Source organism: Antedon mediterranea, chromosome 6, assembly GCF_964355755.1.
Source record: "Antedon mediterranea chromosome 6, ecAntMedi1.1, whole genome shotgun sequence".
NCBI classification, from domain to species: domain Eukaryota; kingdom Metazoa; phylum Echinodermata; class Crinoidea; order Comatulida; family Antedonidae; genus Antedon; species Antedon mediterranea.
The window spans coordinates 25,712,256-25,737,437 of NC_092675.1; the positions used below are offsets into that span (position 1 = coordinate 25,712,256).

Genomic DNA, 25,182 nt, shown 5'->3' on the forward strand with positions numbered 1-25,182 from the left:
TTTACCTCCGTATGTGTTAAACCAAGGGCTCATAAATTTACCTACTTGTGTTAAACCATGGAGGTATATATTATACCTCCATGGTTAAACCAAACTCTGGGATGTTCCATTCATCGCAAATCAATACATTAATTTGTATAATCGTATATTAAATCTATCAAAATAGTATTTTTTTTAGAAAATCGGCCTTTCTTCAACATTATGATGCTGTACTTTAGCTGTTCAACCAGTTTTCAGCTATTAAAAACAATTATCGTAGGAGGAGATAGGAAAATGCGAAAAACACCCCTATTTGGGGCAAATCGTTGAACCTAAATTCGTTTTAATCGTCAATAACTAATTACCTAACTCAATTTAATTAGTAAACAGGGTTATGTCAGATGGTTAAAATCAGTACCGAAAGTATGAACCAACTTTATATACCATCGAGGAAAAATTCTATAAATTAACCGAGATTTATCGAATTTTGCCCTTACGTAAATTTATATATAGATTATGATGATATTTGTAACGCTGACAAGATGAAATTTGATCAAATTGGAAAATTTTTGTTTAACAGGTGTGTTTATTTTGGTTGAAATTTACACGTTACGTATTCCCTGATGAATACACATTCGCTTATTAAATTATGGAGCTATACATTCATGTTTAAAAGAATGTCTTTCGCTGTTGCAAACATTCTTACACAATGTTTGCGTTTGTATACACCATCGTCTGTTTTATGACATTTATGCATATATCGACATGTAGAGTCATGTTAACATGCTTCGATACGTTCGAATTAGGTAAGTAATTTTTTTGTCTAACCTAATTTGTGTGCATATATACATAAATATTCGAGGAAATTGTGTAACTAAACAAAAAAAAATAAGTAATAATAAAATAAACTAGAGGGTACTCCGAGAGTACAAGGCTCCGCCTACTGTAAAATTCACCTACATAAAATGTCTCCGGATATATTTTTTTACAATTTGTTTATTAGCTCTAAATGTAAATAGGCTAACTGCACACTACAAAGTTGTGGATGAGAGTTTGGTATAATGGTTATGTACACAGCCTCTCACAGTTGAGATCGCTGGTTCAAGTCCGGACTGGACGAAGGGATGGAATTCCCAGACATCGGCGTTCCTATGGTGATTGTAATATCTGCCATTTTGGACGATATAGCAATATATCATCTCCTGTATGAGCTCAAGAAATGTTTACAATTGATGATATTTTAGGCTGTGTTTGTGGTGTATACCATCAAATAACCGTAATTTTAAACCTTAGTTTCTATTTTTAAAACTTTGTTTATAGTAGCATCTAGGCCTAATTTAATAATAATAGTGAATCTAATTATTAGTAGGCCGTATTGTCATAACCATCCCATCATACATTTCGTTTAATTTAAATGCAATTTTCTAGCAGCAATTATTCCACAAAATAATAAATAAATGAAAACAAAAAGCACCTTTAAAACGGTTGTCAAAATTGTTTAGTGTCAGAGTTGAAACCAGCTACACAAGTTTCAACAGCGTGGTCCGGTTCAGCCTCAAGGGCTGTGGACGGTGGAGATTATTTCGGCAGCGGTTCATGCTCGCAAACGGGTAAGTCATATTGCGTATTGCATATTGTTGATGAATGTATTTTCTGTATGAAATAGGCTTAGAAATACTTCTAACGTTGTTTTACCAGCATCCATTAAAATATTAACATATTCATATTTTTCAAACTTTTTAAAAATGAGTAAGCCTATATTTTTAAATTTTATAATGAAAACTTTGGCTAAATATTTTTATAGGCCTAATCTTAGATTTTATAATCGTCCTTCTCGCCCCAGGTAAACTCTGCTTTCTTTACAACCCATGCAATAGTGTAAATACCATGCTTAGAAACGATGAGTCTTCAAATGACAATATTTTTCCATTGTCTACAATTCTTCTATTATCACGTTATTGCATGTAGGTTATTTTCTTTATTTTTCTTATTTTCGTTTGCCTATCTATTTCTTTTATTAAAGGTAGCCTATATACAACGTGGTGGTATGTTGACCTCGAAACGGAAATATTCATTTCGAAGATTGTTATATTTAACAGAGAAGATTGTTGTTGTAAGATTATATTAATAGTAATTTTAATGCAATTCTCTCTGGGCGGTTTCTTCCTTTTTAAATGAAATGAAATTAATTTTTCATCTTTTTCTCATTTTCAGATTGTTCAGCGGCGCTTAGAGGCACGCTATATTAAATTATGTTTAAAAGTAGGCCTATTCTAAGTATTGCATGTGTTTACTAGTCCACAATTGAGAGTGTTGAAAATCACTTAGACCACTGGGGCTTTCGTGGTATTGTTCAAATTCGATTTGATAGCGAGACTCGACGTGGTACAGCAGAAGAGCTGAAATATGATTGTTAAGTCTTGTTTTGCATATTTTCAAATATTGCTAGTGCACCTTGGTATAGTAATATAATTGAGCTCTTTCTTATTTTTGTTTAAGTCGATTCGTTAGCCGGTCTTCGTGTTCTTGTTGGAAATAACAATGTTTCACCATTTTCCGGTAATTCGCAGTGTGGGCGGATGCTTTCACAATTTGATTCAATCGCAAGCAACCCTATATTAATAACATGCAGGCCACCTATTTCTGGGCGGTATGTTACTTTAATTAAATCAGGTCTACGTGACCATCTTTCCTTATGTGAAGTAAAGGTTTACAAAGGTTTGTACATACTTGGTAATAGAACTTTTTTATTTTCTTTTTCGACATCATGAACTGCTTCATGGCACACATGTAAACTTAATTTGTCTAAAAAAAGCCATTAAAATCACATCTTTCCACCCAGTCAGAGAATCCTATTAATTTCTTAAAATAATAATAATAATAGTCTGTTCTTATATAGCGCATATAAGCAGGCTCTCAATGCGCAAAAATAAAAGCAGGAAATATAATAATTGTGATAGTCTAAATTGCACCATGCAATTATTATTATTGTCATCAATATTGTTATAATAAAATAAACATGTGTATAAAAAATAATATATTTTCGAGAAAAAAAATATAATAAATATATATATTGTATTTCTTTATAATAATCTTAATAAAACGAATGGTCGAACAAATGGATGTAAAGTTGTGTAACCAAAAAAATTGCATTAAATTACCGACTGTCGAACTTAACAATATAAATAACATTGGTTTTGCAGATATCGGAAAACCTGAAGTTGTGTGTCCAGATGATATAGAAGTAAATGTTGAAAATAATCAGACTTTACATCAAGTTAATTGGAATCCTCCCGAAGTTTCTGATAATTTTCAGACGGATCTTTTGGCAACCTGTTTTCCATCATCAGGTTCTTTATTTCCAATCGGATTCACCCAAGTTACTTGTTCAGCAACTGACGCAACTGGCAACGAAGACTACTGTTCGTTTGTTGTAAATATTGCAGGTTGTAACAACATGGATAAAAAGTTTTTTTTTCAACCTTAATTACTCTCAGGACCCATGGGGAAGTCACATCCGAGCATTTACCTTCTTCAGATTTAAGTTTATTGTTCTGATTCTAATTGCTCATGTTAATTGTTTAAGGGTTATTTTTAAAAGCAATTAAAGTTACATAAAACTCTTTGAGAACGTCAGCAACTCATGTTACAATTAGACACAACTGTTTCACTATTTTACGCATGAAAGAAACTTGTACATCACAATTGCAATATATTTTTGTTCTATAGATAATAAAGAACCAGATCTAATTTGTCCTGAACATATCAAGGTAAACAACCATACTGACCAGTACGAAAATCCAGTAACATGGAGTGACCCTACAGTGACCGATAATTTACATAAAAATATATCAGCAACTTGCACACCTGCCTCGGGGTCTATCTTTGACGTTGGATCAACTATTGTCACTTGTTCTGCAACAGATGGTACTGGAAATTTTGGAAGTTGTTCGTTCGTTGTCCATGTCGTAGGTGTAGTATTTATATCTGGTAAGCATAACCGTTGTAGGCCTACCTATGCTATCAGTACCTAGTTAAACGATCTGTTAAACTATAACTAGAGTGTTGCTTGTCTTAAAAAGGAAAAATGATAAACAGTTGGCATAACGTAATAAACATCTAATAAAGTAAAATCGAAACAAGTAAATGTTGCAATAGCTCTTACTGTTTTCCCCTGAACATTTTTTTTTAAACAAAAAATGTTGAATATGGCATTTTAATGTCGCTTAATGGTTATTCAATTTGACCAAACAGTGGATACACAAATAATAGTCAATCGGAAGCCCATTTTGTCAGGCTGTAAAAAAGCTTTTATTTATAAGGCGCCTGTAAATAACATTATATTTATAGATGACGAACGGCCCGTTCTCATTTGCCCTGAGCACATTACGGTAAATAGTGATGATGAGACTAGAAAACCAGTTACTTGGAGTGACCCAATATTGACACTGGAAGGTATATCAGCAACGTGTACCCCTCCACCGGGGTCACTCTTTGACGATGGTTCAACCATTGTCACGTGTTCTGCTAGAGACAGCAATGGTGGCGTAATAAAATGTTCATTTGTTGTTAATGTTAAGGAGAGATTTATCTCAGGTAAGAGTGTTTAATATTGAACTAGCAATACAAAGAACAAAATAAACAGCTGGGCTAGTCAATAGAAATACTTCAAAAGAATGACATATTTGCAGAGAACCAACAACTTAAACCTTAGCACCTGTTTGGTCTTTCCTTGCCTTATTGTTTTGTCTTCTTTGTATTTTGTATGGCAGAAAATTGAATAAATAAATAAATAAATAAACCATTCTAAATAATTGAAAGTGGAAATATATGGTGTAAATTGTAGTACCAAAGTTTTAGAAGAATTTTAAAGTTTCCTTGAAATACTATGTTGTCTTTCAAAATCTGGGCTGCCATACGCCTACTAATTCTAAAAGTTTGGCAAATGTAAAACAAAAGGCAAGAGAAAGGTAGACGATGTGGCTTTCAATTTGATTGTCCATTTGCAGTAGAATTTATATTTTTCTTGGAAGAATATTTAAGCTGTGGTGCTAATACAGAATTTTGGAACAAGTCAGAGTTAATATAGAATTGCTACCACTACAACAACTATTACCACAACAGATTACTATTACTATTAATACAGACAAAACTCACAATTACAACATTTTTTTTTCAGAATGTGTAGAATTGTTTTTGAATAATTAAAATTTGTTTATCAAATGTTCACGTTAAACATACATAATAATTAATATTGTGATCAACCTTTTTTTATTCAACAGATCATGATTGCTACTAATAACAAGTTGTAATAATAATAGTAGGCTACAGTAGCACATACACTTGATTACTTACAGTGTAAACATATGACAGTTCAGACCAAAACACAAATTGAATATTTTTAGTAATATTTTAAAATTATAAAATTGACTTTAAATGTACTGAATCAAAACAATTGTGTCAGTATTTGGTGAATCACTCAACATAAACTACGTTTTATTTTTTGCATTGGTAGATCTTGTTATCGGTATTGTGTGTCCAAGAGACATTACGTTTAATACGGATCAGCCTGCAGTTGTATGGAATGATCCAGAGTTGACAGACAACGATGGTACTGACGTACAGCCAACTTGTAATCCACCATCTGGCTCTACGTTTGAAGTTGGATCAACCAGGGTTACTTGTTACGCAGTTTATCCTATTGTTAACATCAGCTGCTGGTTTAATGTTGAGAGTATAAAACGTTCTACGCCATTTGCAAGTTAGTACAGTCATTTTGGGGTTATTAAAATCTTGAAAATGTTCGGATAATAGCTATATCATTCACATTGACTTCATGAAAAAAAAAATTAAAAATTAATATTATTATCTCGAGTTAATAGGGCGCCCTCTGTCGGTGTGAAAGTATATTTTTCTGTTTCTATATTATATCTATTTCTATATAATTAAATCATGTATGCTATTAATATAAGTACTTAACATAATTATGTGTATATTATAATTGTTTTTAAACTGAAATTTAAAAAAAACCTGCATGATAAACATTAATTGTTAAGTTATTATTTTTGAAGATCATGCGCAAAGTGATATCGTGTCCAGTGACTCCGATAAGGGGTCCACCGACAACGGGTCTACTGACAGCGGGTATACATGCACAATTCCTTGGTTGATAGCAGGACTCATGTTCTTCGTAGTGCTTGTACTTATTGCATCAGTAACAGTTGTGGTTGTCCGGTAATGTTTATATTATTTGTAATATTCCTAAATCTATGAATATCATTGTTATATGTTATACAGTAGGAAGCCAAATATAATGTTTATTACGGAATTATGTGGAATTAATGACATACGAAAATATTGAAATTACAAAGGCAAAATCACATTTATTAATACATTTTATCTCGAGTGTACATATTTGCTTTACCAAAACAATAGTTGAGTATATACATACAAACAAAGCAAGCACACGTTTTGGTTTTAATTTAATAGTCCTAGAAATAGAAAAATTGTTTTGTTGTCATGTTTCAGATATCGTAAATCAAAGCAGAGCACACTCGGAATCATTATGAAAACTGAAGAAGAATCAGTGTCCTGGGAAAAGGGAAATAATATAATATACTAATGTGAAATTAATGTTTCCTATTTAGTGTTTTAATCTACTAAAGACGAAAATATACATTTACTGTTGTTTAAATTACACACTAAAATTCGACTGACATCTCCAAATTAACAGTGTAAACTGGTACTATGACCAAATTAGAAACAAGAAATGATTAAAGTGATTGTCTTACATTCTAAAAAAAGAAAGAAGAAGATTATATTTCTTTGAAACCTGTATGGAACGGACCACTTGGCAACGATCTTACGCATTTACATAATAATTGTTGCTTATTATTTAGAGAAAGTACCAGAACGTCATCTTAAATGTATTTAGTTATTCTGAGTTGAGAACCATGATCATTTGTAAAAACCTAGATCTAAAGATGGACGACATAGTCTAATTAGGCCTACCACTTTGTATGGAAAATGCTTAAGAAAATTGGAATAAGAAACTATCTCACATAACCTATGTTTTAAAAATAATATGCTCTCAATATATACATTAAGCAATTTTAATTAATCATTTAGAGACAAGTGTCATGATTTATATATCCTGATTACATAGTTACAGTACATAGATAGTAATTAAGAATTAGGAAACACGGTCTTTAAATAAAAATGTTATTTTGAAGAAGAAACATGGTACTAAATAATCAGTTCTTTCCTCTTTAACATGGGTTTGCAATCTATATACCGTACAGAGTTCTTTCTTTCTTTTCATAAGCATTATTTCCTCATTTGAAGGAGGAAATTATACGGCAGCATCTATTTACGTAAGGAGGGCAAGGTTTAGTTTTATATACTGTTTGGTACTATATAACTTGATTCACGATTTTTTCTGACAGCAGGTAACTCCCAGGTTGGACATTTTATTTGAATACATAAATTACCATCGTTGCAATGCAATATTCATAGTATTTCTTGTACATTATCGTATACCCTTGCGTACATTTTCACCAAAAAAAAAGATGTTTGCGCCGAAACTTCATTACGGTATTCCAAAAAATCTGTGGGTACTAACTATTGTGCAACAATTCTTTAATAATAATGTCACTGTCCTATAATCATATTATAAATATTTCCGGGTGGAATCCAAAGTACTCTCTTATATCATAATAACATAATAAAAACAACTATGAGAAGAGTTGAGGCTGCATCAGTATGTCGTATTCAAATTTAATCTATCTTGATCAACTTTGTCGAAGCCGGTAGTTGCAGATGCACTCCTTATTGTGCAATTACTATTTCAAACATAGTGTCACACTGTTAGTATTAACCAAGACTGGAAATACCTTCAATTACAGACATGGTATTTCTATACGGTTCCATAAATAAACATGAAAATAAACTACTCATATTGTAATAACAAAAAAAACTTTCACCAACACTTAATGCAGATTTCTGATCTTTGCAACGAATGTTCTTATTTGCTGTTAGGCAACACACAAGACAGTATATATCTATCTACCAGAAACACACAGACAGTTGCCTAAACACAGAATGCAAACAGTGTCTGTAACTAATTAATATATAGGCTTGTGAACTTTACCCTTTTTCAGTATTTTCTGTTTTTTTCCCTCATTAATATCATAATTTTAGCCTTTAGTATCATACCATTAGTAAACATTATTTTTGTTAAATATATCCATTTATATTTCATTTAGCATTTTTGTTTTCTGAATTAAACTGAAACTCAACATTAATACAAAGTATTTACTTCTTAACATTCTTGTTTAGTCCAATTGTATACTAATCAAAATTACAAACTTGTTTATTCATTTTACTGTACTTTTATTTTATATTTTACAATTATTATTTATAGGGCTTTATAGTGAATGATTGGGGTTAATAATTAAGATTTGGGTAGGACATTATAGGTTAGGCCATGTAGGTCTGGTAATAATGGATTAGAGATTTTTTTAACAGATGTAAACATTTTCGTTGCTATGAAAACGAGTATCCTGGTGAGAACCCGATACACACAGTAGGCCTATATTTCGCATATTAAATTTCTGTTTTGCCATTCTTGCAAAATGTTTGCGTCAGTGTACACTCTCGTCTGTTTTATGACTTTTCTGCATATATCGACATCCAGAATCATTCAGTCATGCTACGATACGTTTGAATTAGGTAAGTTATACTCTATTTTTTCAATCATTTAATTATTTTAGCATACCGGTAACGAGTCTTTGAAACCCCATGTTTAACGAAATAGCACAAGAGTTACACTAGGTAAGTTATTCTGGAATTTATTATGTAATGTAAATATATAATTACTTTTATTTCAACGGTCTATTTACTATATATTATGATAGATAAGTTTCAAAGTTAGTATTTGCCATTGGTACCCAGATTTTTCAATTAAATTCAACTTGGTTTTATTTTCCGCACAAGGAAAACCACAGGCCTATATAATATGGATGATTCATATTTTAAGATAGTTCTATAACGTAATGTATATAATACTGTCGATGATAATAATACTAATAAAGGCGAATCATATAATAGAAATAAATAGATCAGAGACGCTTTTACAGCAAATTTGAACCAATTATTATTGTAGATTTTGAAAACGTACAATGCGTCGATTTTCTTTCCGTCACAAAAGCCAATATTATACTTTACGGAACACGACGGTTAGTGGGGAGGACGACGAATATCCTGAGTTCGCTAGAGCGTAAAATCATATACAGTCAGCATAGCCATAGTTTTATTAGGCAAGCTTGGTTCCCACTAGAACGTATCGCAAGGACGTAAACGCAACGCAAGCGTTTTAACCAATGACAAGCGAAGTTATAGACAGTTATCAATCACAGGCGAATAAGCCATCGCTTGTGATTGGTCAATTCACTTGCGTTGCGTTACGTCCTTGCGTTGCGTTACGTCCTTGCGTTGCTAGTGGGAACCACGCTTTACGCACTTTTAGAGCCTTTAGGCGAAGACGTCGACCGACAGTCTCTCCCTCCCCTGTCTCGTGGCGCAAGCCCTTCTGAATAGCTTGGCTATGGGGATACCGAATAGGCCTATTATAGTCTTCCTAGCTAGGGCCTCGCATTCAACCGCCGCTTTTAAGACAGCCATTTTAACCTAATAAAAATGTTATTTCATTAAACAATTAAATTAGAAGTTCAAATATTATTTAGAGTTTTGAAAATTTGAATTGAATATAAAAGGTTATATATACATTATTTCTAGTTGTTCTCCGTAAACGGGAAAATGGCAACTTTATCGTCCTCAAAAAGTTAAGACGACGGAATTTCACTCTAAGCTCCGCCCACTTTGTTCAAGTTCATGCATAAAATTATTCATGGCTGTGGCTTCCCGTCGTGTTTCGTAAAGTCCCTATTATTATGTTTACGTATCTTTTACAAAGTTTAGAACTTTATATATATTCCTGCTTTACCTCAGTCACATAAGGTTCTGGATTATAAAAATAGGCATACGTCTACATCTCCAAAATCATCAAAACTATGCTCGTTATAAATATATAACTTTTAAAACCACTCTTCATTTTCTTCAGTATCAGAGTTTAAACAAGCTAGACAAAGTTCAATGAATGCAAATGGTGTTGCTTCATATGCTGTTGACGGTGGATTAAGTGGGCAATACAACAGGCGAACTTGCTCTCATACCAGTAGGTATACGAGCCTGAAGTCTTTTAAATACTATTAAAATGGTTAATATGTTTATATGCTCTAATTCTTGCCCACCCGCAAGGGGACTGGAGTGTAACTAAATGTGTTTATACTATTAGTAGTGAATGGCAATCAGTTGAACGAGGAAGAGAAGAAGAATTATTTTACGAATTGAAAGATTTAATGTTTAACGATTTGCCGAGTTAAATTATCCAATAACGCTGGTAACCAGGATGGAAGGGGCGGGTGAATGTTCCCCTTTTGTAGAAAAACAACATCCTTTGCAAAAATCCTGGCTCGTTCGTTTCATAAATAACAAGAAATATTTCTTACAAAAAACGCCGCTTGACATTTTAACATCAATCATTGTTCTTTTGATTAATTTAAAATTAATTATTAAAAAAATGTCATTTAATCGCAAAAATACATACAAATCACAGATAGTTCTTTAATTATGAATCACATGCCCATTTTTTCACTAGTTAATTGTATACACAGCATTTGAAAGAAGACATGTGTATTATTTGCCAACAAACATTAATCTACTAATTTAGAAATGGAATTTAAAAATGGTCAATCTTGAACTTCAATGTGCTGTAGTCTGTTTGTTGTGACCTCAACCTGTACTGAAGGCATGTAATTAAAAACCCTCTAGAAACAACGTGACTTCACGGTGGTACAAGTGACAAAATTCTTCCACAATCTGTTGATTCGCGTCAACCACCAATCAAAGGGCGAGAATCCATAATCGTTACCGTAAACCGTGGGCCCTCATACTCTCTTTTTCCTGACGTATTTTGGGTCCAGCAGCTGGGACCTATAAATTATAGTCGAGTTTACAAATTCGCAAAACTGTCAGCCTTAGATACTAAAGCTACCGCTATGAAACAGCTTATTAATGAATATGTTCTTCTGGACATAGCTGGCTAGAGCCGTGGCGCAAAAATATTCTGCAAACAGGGATTTTTTATTTTTTTATTTAAAGCTCAACAGAATCGACCGTGGTGGTATGTTGATCTCGGAACGGAAACAGTAATTTCGAAGATTGTTATATATAACAGAGAAGATTGTTGTGGTAAGAGTACATTAATCATTGATAAAAAAAATATTGGGGCGTTTTTTTAGGGCATATCAATTTTTACCTCTGTTGCATGCGTGTATTGCTATCGCTGTAGACGGTTAAGCAAGTCACTATCCGTGTTTATTATATCTTTTTAAAATGTTTGGGTCCAACCCATGATAACATACAATGACAGCATTCAGTAGTCTAATGGTAATGTCAATCAATATTTCTCAGTTTAGTACATATTTAAAATTTATCATCGTTTATTTATCGTGCATTGTGGTAACATTCAATAACTTTATTTTTTAAGCGGAGAGGTTGGCAGGTATGGAAGTTCGTGTCGGCAATAACAATGTTTCGCCTTTTTCGGGTAATGCACAATGTGGATCGACTATTTCACGAATTACTGCAATCGCAATAAACCCGATAGAAATATCATGCAACCCACCTATTTCTGGGCGGTATGTTACTGTATCTACACCGATTTTAGGAATTATCACATTATGTGAAGTAAAGGTTTTCAAAGGTGTGTATAAACATCAATATACGATAAACATTTTTAAGGTCTATTATGTGTTATTATCTATTATTGGCAGAACGCTTGCAAAGTTACTACGTATATTTGTTTTATGTAAGTTTTTACACAATACACAGCAAAAAGTTACCGTCGACATATTGCTATCAAAATCTCATGTATCTTCAATAGGCGCCCATATCAAATAAAACGCCCTCTGTCGTTTTTATGCATTTGCCGAGTATTTTTCGCTCAGAGTTTTTACAATAAACAAATTTTATTTTTAAAACAATATACCGACATTTTATAAGTCAAAGACATACTACATTAGGTTTTATAGATATTATAGATATATGTTATAGATGACAACTTTATTTACCAAATGTTTAATAATATAATCAACTAAGCACTAACATTGGTTTTGTAGATATTGGAAAACCTGAAGTTGTGTGTCCAGATGATATAGAAGTAAATGTTGATAATAACCAGACTTTGCACCAAGTTACTTGGAATCCTCCTGAAGTTTCTGATAATTTTCATACGGATCTTTCGGCAACCTGTTCTCCGTTATCAGGTTCTTTATTTCCCATTGGTTTCACCCAAGTTACTTGTTCAGCAACTGACGCAACTGGAAACGAAAGAAACTGTTCTTTTGTTGTAACTATTGCAGGTCAGGAAACTAATGATACTATGAAAATTACAAAGTTTTATTTTAAATCTTTATGTTTTGATATAGGAGAATTAATTTTAAAAATTAAGTCACTAATTGTATGGTTAAATGTATTATTGAAAGACAACTATTAGACCTCCTTCAAACCCCCCCACCCCAAGATATCTAATTTAAATATTACATTGTTCGTTAAGCTCTGTCTACACTATCAATGACATCATCAAGTCCATATGCATAATATATAGGCACATTACATAAAATGTGATACTGTAGACAGAACTTTATATAACGAATAAACATGCCTATTTCTTAAATTATAATTTATATAATCATAATTGAAACATTTTGAACATATTGAACCAATATACTCTTGAACTAAGGCTCTGTCTACACTATAACACTTTATGTGCCCATATATGGCCATGGTGATGTGAGATCACTGCCATATTTGAGCATATCACTACCAATTGGGCAAATTACACTTTTTTGTCAACTAGTTTGATAGTGTAGACAGAGCTCAAGATCAAAATACTTATTATGTTATTTTTTAAATGTTTTTTAGATAATAAGGAACCAGACCTCGTGTGTCCTGAACCCATTATTGTTAACAACAGCACCGACCAATACGAAGACCCAGTTACCTGGAGTGACCCAACCGTAACTGATAATTTGCATAATGATATTTCCGCAACTTGTTCACCTGAATCGGGATCAATATTTGGTGTTGGTTCAACTATTGTCACGTGTTCTGCAACGGATGATACTGGAAATGTGGGAAGTTGTTCATTCGTTGTCCATGTCACGGGTCAAAAATTTATTTCTGGTAAGCATAGGCCTAACTTCTACTATTTTTCTTTATTATCTAAAGAACAGACAAATATACATATACATAATATACAGTATAATTGCAATTGTCTCAAGAGGGTAAACTTTTGTCTTTAAAATTAGTATTGCTATATCTCTTTTAGCTATTCATCGTGTCCGTGGGTGGTTATGGGTGCAGAATAAATCTCTTTCTAATTCATCAAAATATATTTATGACAATTCTATTCTATAAAAGTTTTCATGTGCTGCCCTACGAAGAACAGAGCACCTAACAATAATAGTATTTTAATTAAAATGAAGAAGTTTTAAGTTGACGTTTTCGCTCCTCTCAAATCGACAGGCACCGCGTTCCAGATCCCCGGAGCGGTGACAGAAGAGACATTGTCACCAGCTTTCCGATTAGATCGTGGAACGAAAAGTCGAGTGGGACAATTGGAGGAGCTGATCAAAATTGGAATGCAGTATTTTATTGTGTTCCTTAATGCATTAGTTTTAATTTGCATAATGAATATAGCCATACAGAGTTATTTTAACGAACACATTTACGTTTGAATATGCAACAACATTTTCAAAATGGTGCTTTTACTGTTTAATATTTTATAATAAAACACTTAAAACTTAAATGTACAGGTGACCAACGACCTTTCCTCACTTGTCCTGGGCATATTACCGTGAATAGTGATCAATCTAGGAACCCAGTTACTTGGACTGACCCCATATTGACGCCGGGAGGTATATCAGCAACGTGTACACCTGCGTCGGAGTCAGTCTTTGACGATGGTTCAACCATTGTTACATGTTCTGCTAGAGACAGCAATGGTGACGTAATAAGATGTTCATTTGTAGTTTATGTTAAAGAGATATTAAAATCAGGTAAGATAATATTATATTAGTATCACTTGACAACATTGAATTTTAGTGTAGTCATTAATTCATGCAGTTAAGACAGAAAACGGACACCCTTAAAACATTCTAAATAAAAAGGGAAACCACATTATGGAACCCGTAGTGTCCAAAGTCGGATAACGGTCTCTAGAAGTGTGCTGTATGTCATGTTTCTTAACGTCTGTGCTTACAATTACAAGGATAGTTTCTAGAAGAAGTTTATGATATAATGTTTACAATTTATATGTAGGTGCTTTTTGGAACAATTTGAAAGTGTTGGCAAATTATATTTTATTGTAGTACCGGTATGAAATTGGATGTTCTGAAAAATTTGAGTCTACGTAACAGTATTGCCAATTTGAATTGTATGTGTCAATTAGAGTAGATTCCATTTACATTTTTTGTGGAGAAATATTAATTAAAATTAACTATTATTTTGAAACACTAAATCTAGAATTTAGGGACAAGTAAGCCCTGAGAGTAACTTTGCTTGCTGATACTACCACAATTGCTTCCAAACACAAATTCAACATTTCTTTATGTTCAAATTGTTTACAAATGTTGATACTGGATTGAAATTGTATACTTTATAGGCCTACATTGTAGGAAATTCACTTAAAATCGATTTGTTTTAATATATTATGGGTAGATCTCACTATCGGTATCGGTTGTCCAAGTGACATTACGTTTAATACGGATCAGCCTGTAGTTGTATGGAATAAACCCAAGTTGACAGACAACGTTGGTACTGACGTACAGCCAACTTGTAATCCATCATCTGGCTCTACGTTTGAAGTTGGATCAACCAGGGTTACTTGTTACGCAGTTTATCCTATTGTTAACATCAGCTGCTGGTTTAATGTTGGGAGTATAGAAAGTTCTACGCCATTTACAGGTCAGTCTACAACCTTTTAATGAAACACTAGTAATAATTGGTGATGATACTCTCGTCCGTTGAAGTTTGACCGCCTCAGACATAATTGTGTGGTTCACCCATTGTTCCTATTTAAAAACTGGAATTCAATCACGATATCAATCTTTGTTTAAATGATTATTTTTTCAGATCGAAGTGACAGTGGGTCCACCAACAGTAGGTCCACCAACAACGCGTCCACCGACAGCGAGTCCACCGATGCACAGTCTTGGCTAATTGGAGGACTCGTTATCATCATAACGCTTGCTCTTATAGCAGCGGTAACAGTTTTGGTTGTCAGGTAATGTTCATAAATTTTGTTTATTTTTAAGATAGCCAGACCAAATGAAAGATCTTTCTGCTCAAACTATGTTACAAACATAGATTCCATTTGATATTCATTTCTGGCTGACTGATGAAAGATAACGGGTTCCGTTTTCGATCGTAAAAATCATGGAAAAGTGATATTTATTGTTCGGCCGATACAATGATTTTTACAACTTAAAATAAAAAAGAAAACAACTTTTTATTTCCTTTTTAATTTTCGCTAAAAAAAGAACAAAAATGTCATTCTTAAATAACCATCGCTTTGCCGAAACATTATTCCAATTTTTAGAAACATACCGTGCATATAGGTCGCGTACAGGAATCAAGCGAAGAGAATGCATACTTTAGCTAATTTTAATTCAGCTAATTTTAATTTAACATAATAAATTCAATAGATTCAATAATTCAGGTAAAATTAACTTTGTTTATTGTTTCAGATATCGTAAATCTAAGCAGAGTACACTTGGAATCAATATGGAAACAGAAAAAGACTCCGTGACCTTGGGAATTGTTAATTAATGTTATTCCAAAATATGTTATACATGTATATAGGCCCTACGGCCTTAGGCCAAGAATATATATATTGTCTGTACTGTAGTTCAAATTGCTTGCACTAAGATTCGACATAGCTAGTATAATACCATTCACGATAAACATTGTATGGCCTACAATTGTAGCAGATTGTATACAGAATATGATACCTGACCTCAACTGACCTAGCTTGACTACTTTTTTATGAGACATTGTTCAATACATTTTCAAAGAAAAGTAGGTAGTATAAAACTGTAGATAATTGTTGATATACCATGAAGATAAAGATGTGTTGAAGAATTTGGTAAATGTTTTAATATATGCCTTTCTATTATTATTTGTATGCAAACGATTTTTATACTTCGTAATTTTAACTATCTCCCCAATGATCAGAAAGTGCTTATCTAAACGCCCTGCCCCCTCTCCTACAAATAAAACATAGGGAAAACGTCAACCGTATTAAATTAACAAGTTTGTGGTTCAGTACGTTGTACAGTCAAATTATATAACAAATAAAATAGTATTCAATTAATTTACAAGTGTATCCAAACTATTAAAAATCTAACTGCACAAATTTAAGGTATTTTTCTGTTCCATATAGACGTGACACAGGCTTCTGTGGATCAGCAACTTATAATACGATAACCATTAGGCCCTATGTAGGAAATTGTGGTTGCTACAATTTCCTTAAACTACTACTGTGTACAATTCCAAGTAAATAAAGGAACTGAAAGAGTCTCGCTTTACATTAATTTCTCTATTCTCTGGTTGAACATTCTTACAAAATGTTTGCTCCAGTATATATCATTGTCTCTTCTATGACATTTCTGCACTTTTCAAAATCTCAAAAAAATTCATGCTACAATACTTTCGAATTAGGTAAGTAACAACCCTTCAATTTATTGTAATTTATAAATATTTAGTTGATTAGTTGAGTTAATATGTGTATCTATATAAAATGCGCATTCTGAACTGTCAGTTACTATTTACCAATTCAAAAAACGTTTGTCAAAATTATTTAGTTTCGGAGTTCAAAGAAGCTAAACAAATTTCAACACATTCGTCCAATGCAGTTGCGGCATGGGCTGTTGATAGTGGAACAGATGGAATATTTGCCAAACATACGTGCTCTCACACTCGTAAGTGACATTACATAATTATGTAAGTTTGGGAGTCTTTTCACTTCTATATGTTATTTATTGACAACATAATAATTAACATGGTTCACATTATGAGAAGCGACACCCAGGAGTGGACGCAGAGAGTCATTATCAATGTATTCCTTCTCTGTGTTTCGATTTAGAGTGAATTACCTACTGTTCGGACCGATGATATCGGCTAACCAACTGTAGAATGAAGTCAACTAACCATAACAGGCCCTAAATTCAATTGATAACAGAATGCAATCCACTACTTTAATCGGTCGTAAACAGTAAAAGCATAAACTTCTTCAAAAACACCTTTTAAAAAACATATAGTATTTATAAGGTAAGATGCCCCTTATGAGTTTTACTAAATACCCTTTTTACTTTATTGTGGTAAGAATTTCATGTTTTCATAATTTTGTTTTTTAAAAGATCTCGGACCGAATAATCCATGGTGGTATGTTAACCTCGGAACGGAAACAGTTATTTCAAAGATTATCATATATAACAGAATAGACTGTTGTGGTAAGACTATTAATATGATATTCAACGGTTCAATAGGCTTATTAGTATAACATTGTTTAGTATTGTTAATATAATATTATAATAAATAAATGTCTGATTTAGTATCTAAGCTTGGTATGATACTGCTAGATCATTACCATTAAATTAAAACAATCTGTCTTTATGTGCTTAATAGCGCATTTACATTAAAAAAAACATTTTACATTTTTTTCACACTTAAGCAACTAGATTAGCAGGTGCGGTTGTTCGTATCGGCAATAGCAATGCTTCACCATTTTCAGAAAATTCACCATGTGGCGAGAGAATTTTAAGAACAGATGCATTGACCAAAAACCCAATAGAAATGTCTTGCAACCCACCAGTTTCTGGGCAATATGTTACCATATCGCTACCAGGAAGTCAACCACTTACTCTGTGTGAAGTAAAGGTATACAAAGGTACTGTGTACAGATTATATCAACAAATGCACTTACATGCTTAGATCTGTGACTTATATTGTCATTACCTACGGCGTTATTATTTACTCATATGTTATTCACATTTATTTCGAAAATTCCAAAGATAACAAAGATATTATGAACTAGTTCAGGAATCGAATTTTAAAGTAGAAGACTATGACATTCCCTCAACGGAAAACAAATTCTAGCAAAAGGAACTTCCAATTTTAGATAGTTTAACATTTTATGCATGACATGCTTACATTTACAACAAATTATTTTCAAATGTCCTTAAAATAAAATAAGAAAATTTAAGGGAAGACAATTAATTATTTTTCAGATATTGGAAATCCTGAAGTAGTGTGCCCAGATGATATAACAGTAAGTGCTGGAATTAAACAATCTATAAATCCAGTTACTTGGAATCCTCCTGAAGTTTCTGATAATTTTCATACGGATCTTTCGGCAACCTGTTCTCCGTCATCAGGTTCTTTATTTCCAGTCGGATTCACCAAAGTTACTTGTTCAGCAAGTGACGCAACTGGAAACGAAGGAAACTGTTCGTTTGTTGTAAATATTGCAGGTCAGAAAACATATCTTTCTTTAACGAATAAGCCGAATCGCAGAAATTAAACTAGTATGGACTATTAAAAATGCAAGATATTGTTGTTCTTTAGATGATAAGGAACCAGACCTTGTGTGCCCTAAACATATCACGGTTAAAAACAATACCGATCAGTACCAAGATCCAGTAACCTGGAATGACATCACAGCATCCGACTTGGTTGGGGGAAGCGGGGAAGTTTGGCTTCATGGTAAGGGCATCTGTATGCATTGTGATACAATTTTCTCAAACATCCATTTACTTTAAAAATCAGAATTTGCCACTAGCACCAGAAGTGGCTGAACTTGTCTGCTGGGTAAAAATCAGACGACAGATTACCACGCAAGCTTGACAAAAAAAACTTGGTAATTTGTTATCGGGCCTAAATTAAACTTCCACAGTAGGCCTACTCCCTAACTGACCTCAGTTTGTTTCTCCTACGTTAGATATATCATCAACTTGTACACCTGAATCAGGATCAATATTTGATGTTGGTTCAACTATTGTCACGTGTTCTGCAAGAGATGCTACTGGAAATGTAGGAAGTTGTTCGTTTGTTGTCCATGTCATAGGTCAGACATTTGAATCCAGTAAGAATAAGTTTTATATTCTAAAACAGGTATCATCAACAAATTAAAACAAAATACAGGAGGCTACTAAAATGTAATGATAAAAAACGTCGACATTCTTTAAAACACCATCTCCATTTGTTGTGAAATTGACTATATATATTATTTAAATAATATATTGTCAGAAATATCGTGCAAATAATTGTGAAGTTTTAATTGCAAGAGCCAATCAGAAAGCCTAAAATGTTGGGTTTTTAGACACGTATATTTGTTTCTGGTAAGGATACGTAAGCAAGATAAGCACTCAACCTAAATCTTTGAATGAAAACGACAAAGAATTAAAAAAAAATTTTTTATTATGCTATATAATATATCATTAATGTCCCATACAAATACTTTACCTTAGATGACGTACGATCTGTTCTTACTTGTCCTGAGCATATTAGTGTGGACAGTGATCAATCAAGGACAATAACTTGGAGTGACCTTACATTGACATCTATGTCAGCAACGTGTACACCACCGTCGGGGTCAGTCTTTGACGATGGTTCAACGATTGTCACGTGTTCGGCTAATGACGTTAACGGTGACATAATAAAATGTTCATTTGTTGTTCATCTTAAAGCGAGATCTAGTTCAGGTAAGTGTATGTCACTTGGAGGCCCCTCACAAGGTAGGCCTACAGTTTTTGTCGCGAGTAGCGTCTGCATAAGCTTAGCAACAGGAGGTTGAAAAATATACAACAATAATATAAACAAGGCCATATACATAGCTGCAGTCGAGTGCGCAAATTTGAGTTAGTAATCACTTAAACAGTAAACATGTTTGATATCTTTTTAAAAGTCTTTAGAGCTAGATTTAAAAAAAAATATCATTACATAATTTTATTCCAAGATATATTAGTGTAAACATAGACTGTCAATGACAGAATAAGCACATTTACATGATATGGCATGTCTGTGTGAAACGACGTCCAATAGGAACATTGCCATTCAAAATAATAATCAAACAAATAACAAACACAAGAAAGATCCAAGTATTCAAAACTTTAGTTTGGGTATGGGACATGCACATTGGAAATAAATCATACTACATCGTAACCAAACTTGTGCTGGAAAATACACTATAAGAGCAGAACTGAAAGACTAATTAGAATTTACAGCCTAACTACTTATTTTGGTTTGATGGCACTGTGGAATAAAAAATTATCATATAATTTAGAATTAAATTAAAAATTATGCTAAACCGGACTTTTAAATGTACTGAATAATGGTTATTATGTTTTAATTATTATTGGAAGATTTTAGTATTGGTATTGTATGTCCACGTGACATTACGTTTAATACGGAACAGCCTGTAGTTGTATGGAATAATCCAGAGTTGACAGACAACGTTGGTACTGACGTACAGCCAACTTGTAATCCACCATCTGGCTCTACGTTTTTAGTTGGATCAACCAGAGTTACTTGTTACGCAGTTTATTCTATTGTTAACATCAGCTGCTGGTTTAATGTTGGGAGTCTGATAAATGCTACACAGTTACCGGGTTAGTAGCCTACACCTGATATCAACTATATAACACACAATAAATAGTGCAATGTTCTGCTCGCGTGCATTTTAAATATTCTTTTATTCTGTATGCTTTTAAAATCTTTCTTTAAATCAAATTTGTGATTTTCTTTATAGTTCCAAACCTATAAAAATCGGAAAAATCAATAACATTCTTAAATCTTTATTTTCAAAGGGTATTCTCATAGTGACAACGAGTCTAAAGACACACATCACTATTTTGTAATAGGAATAGGCTGTGTAATGGTTGTTCTTATTGCATCAGTCATAATTGTGGTTATCAGGTAATGTTCATATTATTATTTACGATTACGAACCAACTTAGAGTTTCAAAAACTGTTCGATAAGATCAATTTCTATATATTTGACTCATACTTACCTAGCATTCTCAAGAAAATGTCAAGACATTATGTTTATTATTTCCTTTTGAAAACAAACCTAACTTTACTGAAATTAATTTGTTTCAGATATTACAATGCAAAGCGTAAGCAGATTACATTTGAAATCAATATGAAAGCACAAGAAGAAACAGTGACTTGGGACATAATAAAATAATCTTAATTATTCTACACTATCTTAAAAAATTCCATTAGTTAGTAATAATGTAATGCGTATGCTATATTGTAAAACTAAGAATTATATAATGGTAAACAAGGAATGCAAATGACAAATCAGAAAACGTTCAGGGGGAACCAATTCTGATCATCATTATTATATTCGTAATGTTGAATTATTTAGGCTAGCACCTAGCCTATCGACGTAAAATGTTATAATATTTTATTGATATATTGATGCACCAACATGTAATACAAGTGACATTCACACATTTGGATTTAGAGGGTTATCCCGAATACATAATTGTTAACGTAATTCATTTTTATAATACCACAAAAATTACGTATAATCATAAATAGAAGGCATTTTATTACATTCACAACATTATTTAAGCTTAGGCATGCTTCGAGAACCATTTCTCATCATCAGTACAATAATAAGAAGTTATATACCCTCTTAACCACTGTATGTACATGTGACAATTAATTAGCATGATAAAAAAAGGAAAAAACTAGAGGGTACTCCGAGAGTACAAACCTCCGCCTACTGTAAAATTCCCCTACATAAAATTCCCAAGAAAAATGTTTTTTTTTTTTTACATTTTTGTTATTAATTCTAAGTGTAAATAGGTTAACTGCACACTACAAAGTTGTGGATGAGAGTGTGGTGTAATGGTTATGTATCCAGCCTCTTACAGTTGAGATTGCTGGTTGAAGTCCCACTGAGGTTTTGTTTTTTAAATTTTTTTTTGTGGACCTTGATCTTTGACCCTGACCCTTCAAAATTTAACCACAATTATATGATGAGTCATTGTGGCTATGTTTCGTGGGAATCGGATAAAAACTGTGGTCTGTAGGCAGTAAAATAGTTTTTTGTTAGTTGTGACCTACACCTATAACCCTTTCCCTTCAAATTCGAACTCGTCCGAGCTTTTTGGCCATAGATCATTATTGTGGGCAAATTTGGTGAGAAGAGGATAAAAACTGTGGCCTCCAGGCTGTTCACAGACACACACACAAACATACAGGGGTGAAAACATAACCTCCTTGGCGGAGGTAATAACATAACAATGAAATAGGCAGCAGAGATGATTTCACACGTGAATTAAAGGGCGTCCTTAAGTTTGTATGCGGAATCTGCAGAATATAGAACCGTTAAGCATTGGGCATTAGCAAGGTCCTTTTACAGCCAATCTTAATCTTCGATCAATTTTCTAATGCTAATACTAGGCATACATTGCATCTATTTTATTCGATGCAACGGATCTAAAATGGATAACAAAAGTGCATAAACATAACTTACTTTCCGGTAATTACGCCAAATTATTCTGTTGTTCCGCCAACGGCATTGGTTTTTGCCCACTTGAGTTGATCATTCCATTGCAAATACATCTTCAGCCCGCGCCATATTTACCAGCTCATAATAAGACTAACGTGATAATAATACTAGTTGGAATATATATCAAAAACAATACGTTAAGGCATAGGTGTCGTTTTGGATTGTTTTATTTGATGTAAAATAGAATTAGCTATGCCAGACAACTAATACATTTAACATATTTTTTATATTAAAGTACACCCTATAGGTGAAATTTATTATTGTCTAATTAATCATATTAATATGAATAAATAAAAACTAAAATGTATTTTTATTGTCTCCGTTTGTTTATTATTATGTCAAGAAGATATGTATTCATCGTGAATATCGTAATGTTTTTTCTTTTTTTTAGAAGTGAATAATTGAACCTTAGCAGCATTTAGTTGAACCAGACAGTTGTATATAGTAAAGTTCACTAATAGTCAAATGGTTGAACAGAATTAAGGACAAGACATCATGAGAAAATCCATTACTTGTATGTGTTATTATTATTTGGTACCGGTATGAAATACTTCAGAAATTAAAATGCGTTATTTAATGATGGTGATTACGTAAGGCGGAAAATAAAAAGCTTTAATTGGATCGCTTCTATAAACTTTGTACGGAAGAATGAATGTCCGGAAGATGTATGTATCCTGAAAGTTCAATAATTAATGTGTGTAAAAAGACAAAGTATATGTAAACATAACAGCTTGTGTAACCACATTTGTGCATTATTTGTGGATGAAGTATGACCTCACCTCAAACTCAAATTCAGACTTAAACATACCTATAATGAAACATGTTTTCTAGAATATATATTCCTGTATCTTTATTGACGCTTGTTGAATCTTATAATCCATTTGTCGCCGAACGTTATGGTAAGTTCTGCACTCCATTATTTAAGTATCACATAATAAAATAAATAAATCATGAGAAAGTAGCAGACTTGGTGTGATGTTTTCTAAAAAAACATAAACTGTCGTGTGTTTGACAGTTTCTCCATCATGTTGACCAAAAAAATCATCAATAAATTACTCCGCCGGCCATACTGTAGACATTAGAGATATGCTGAATGTATAACAAGCTACAAAAGTTTGTGTTTTGAACAGATCTGGTTTCACGGGGAAAAACTGCAAATCAGAGTTCAACGCATGGACCTAGTGTGGCAAACCAGCAGTTGATGGCCGTAAGGATGGAAACTATTGGGCTCATTCTTGTACCCATACAGGTAAGTAGGCCTAATCATGTCTTAAACGTAAGGTAACAGTTTAGGGACTACGATAAGTATGCAATGTACTTTCAACATCGTTTCCTTAATATGTAAAGTAAGACATTTGTAAACAATATCCCAGTATAATCTCTTATATTATTACGACCTATTATGCATTCGCAAAAGACGGGTTAATACAAACAGAACATAAGTTTTCCATCTTTTAAGCTCGGTTTCCATTAGCTAGGACATAACACAGGGAAGTAAGGGCAACGCCAGTGATATTACCAATCGCAAGCTGTCATTGGTCATTTCACTTGCACTGCGTCTACGTGGGGACCAAGCTTTCAAACATTATTTTACGTACTAGTGTAAATACTAATTATTTAAAAGTTTCTTTCACATTCGTTTACTTTATCTGCAATCAATTTAAGCAGCACACGAGACAAACCCTTGGTGGTATGTTGATCTCGGATCATCAAGACTTATTGCAAAGATCATCATATATAACAGAGTTGATTGTTGCGGTAAGAGTTTTATCAGTACATTATTTTGCTAATTCCTGTATTTATTTAAACAGGCAAAAAGATAATTATAATACTATGGAATCGTAAAAATCAATTGGAAACGTTTATGAAAAAAAAACACCTTTTACAGCGTTGCAACTAGTAGTAGGCCTAAGGCAAAACTAAAACTTCAACTCTTAACTAGTTGTTCTATTTTTTGTTTTAAGGAGAACGGTTAGATGGAGCTATTTTGGGTGTAGGAAACGACAAGGTATCGCCGTTTAGAGGAAATTCACATTGCGGGACATTAGTTATAGCCGATAATAGCCGGCGCATACAACGACTGTGCTTTTTAGAAGGCCAGTACATTAGTGTTTATATACCAAAAAAGGAGGCTCAGTCTTTTTCTATTTGTGAACTAGAAGCATACGTAGGTATGTACAGTATAATCTGAAATAATTAAATTCACAGAAAAATAATAATTAATTAATATTTTGTCACCGACATGGTTAATTTATGATTTGATTTAATTTCTGGTATTCTTCATTCGATGAAATTTGAAAAATTATTGGTTGCTTTACCGCTTTCCTGTTTATTGTAATAATAAAGGTCTTTGTGAATAATACACCAATAACGACATAGAAACATCATAAATATATAATATCTCTTTATATAATGTATTTAGAAATCCTTCCAAACAAAAAAAAAGCTAATTATTTTTTATTATGTTACAGATACACAGAAACCTTTTGTTATTTGTC

The 25,182-nt window shown here is 32.9% G+C and overlaps 3 protein-coding genes across 4 annotated transcripts; all 3 read left to right on the forward strand.

Moving 5' to 3' along the window:
- Nucleotides 1–673: 673 nt before the first annotated feature.
- On the forward strand, nucleotides 674–8,617 carry LOC140052724 (uncharacterized). The gene is made up of 10 exons (XM_072098418.1): nucleotides 674–785; nucleotides 1,482–1,589; nucleotides 2,003–2,092; nucleotides 2,479–2,697; nucleotides 3,183–3,425; nucleotides 3,709–3,969; nucleotides 4,330–4,575; nucleotides 5,495–5,740; nucleotides 6,051–6,213; nucleotides 6,508–8,617. The coding sequence occupies exons 1-10, from the start codon at nucleotides 689–691 to the stop codon at nucleotides 6,599–6,601; spliced, it is 1,767 nt and encodes a 588-aa protein (XP_071954519.1). The 5' UTR covers nucleotides 674–688; the 3' UTR covers nucleotides 6,602–8,617.
- LOC140052725 (hyalin-like) lies at nucleotides 8,606–16,668 on the forward strand. Of its 2 annotated transcripts, XM_072098419.1 has the most exons (10): nucleotides 8,606–8,709; nucleotides 10,100–10,213; nucleotides 11,200–11,289; nucleotides 11,588–11,803; nucleotides 12,219–12,461; nucleotides 13,024–13,284; nucleotides 13,917–14,159; nucleotides 14,821–15,066; nucleotides 15,235–15,385; nucleotides 15,849–16,668. In XM_072098419.1, the coding sequence occupies exons 1-10, from the start codon at nucleotides 8,613–8,615 to the stop codon at nucleotides 15,928–15,930; spliced, it is 1,743 nt and encodes a 580-aa protein (XP_071954520.1). In that variant the 5' UTR covers nucleotides 8,606–8,612; the 3' UTR covers nucleotides 15,931–16,668. The 2 variants fall into 2 exon arrangements, with proteins under 2 accessions (XP_071954520.1, XP_071954521.1); XM_072098420.1 differs by lacking the exons at nucleotides 11,200–11,289; nucleotides 11,588–11,803 and having other exon boundaries at nucleotides 15,849–16,666.
- A 19-nt stretch (nucleotides 16,669–16,687) lies between these two features.
- Nucleotides 16,688–22,920, forward strand: LOC140052727 (hyalin-like). Its single transcript, XM_072098422.1, has 11 exons — nucleotides 16,688–16,821; nucleotides 16,965–17,081; nucleotides 17,520–17,612; nucleotides 17,834–18,049; nucleotides 18,390–18,632; nucleotides 18,727–18,864; nucleotides 19,100–19,243; nucleotides 19,629–19,862; nucleotides 20,523–20,768; nucleotides 20,967–21,075; nucleotides 21,259–22,920. The coding sequence occupies exons 1-11, from the start codon at nucleotides 16,728–16,730 to the stop codon at nucleotides 21,344–21,346; spliced, it is 1,722 nt and encodes a 573-aa protein (XP_071954523.1). The 5' UTR covers nucleotides 16,688–16,727; the 3' UTR covers nucleotides 21,347–22,920.
- The last annotated feature ends 2,262 nt before the right edge of the window (nucleotides 22,921–25,182 follow it).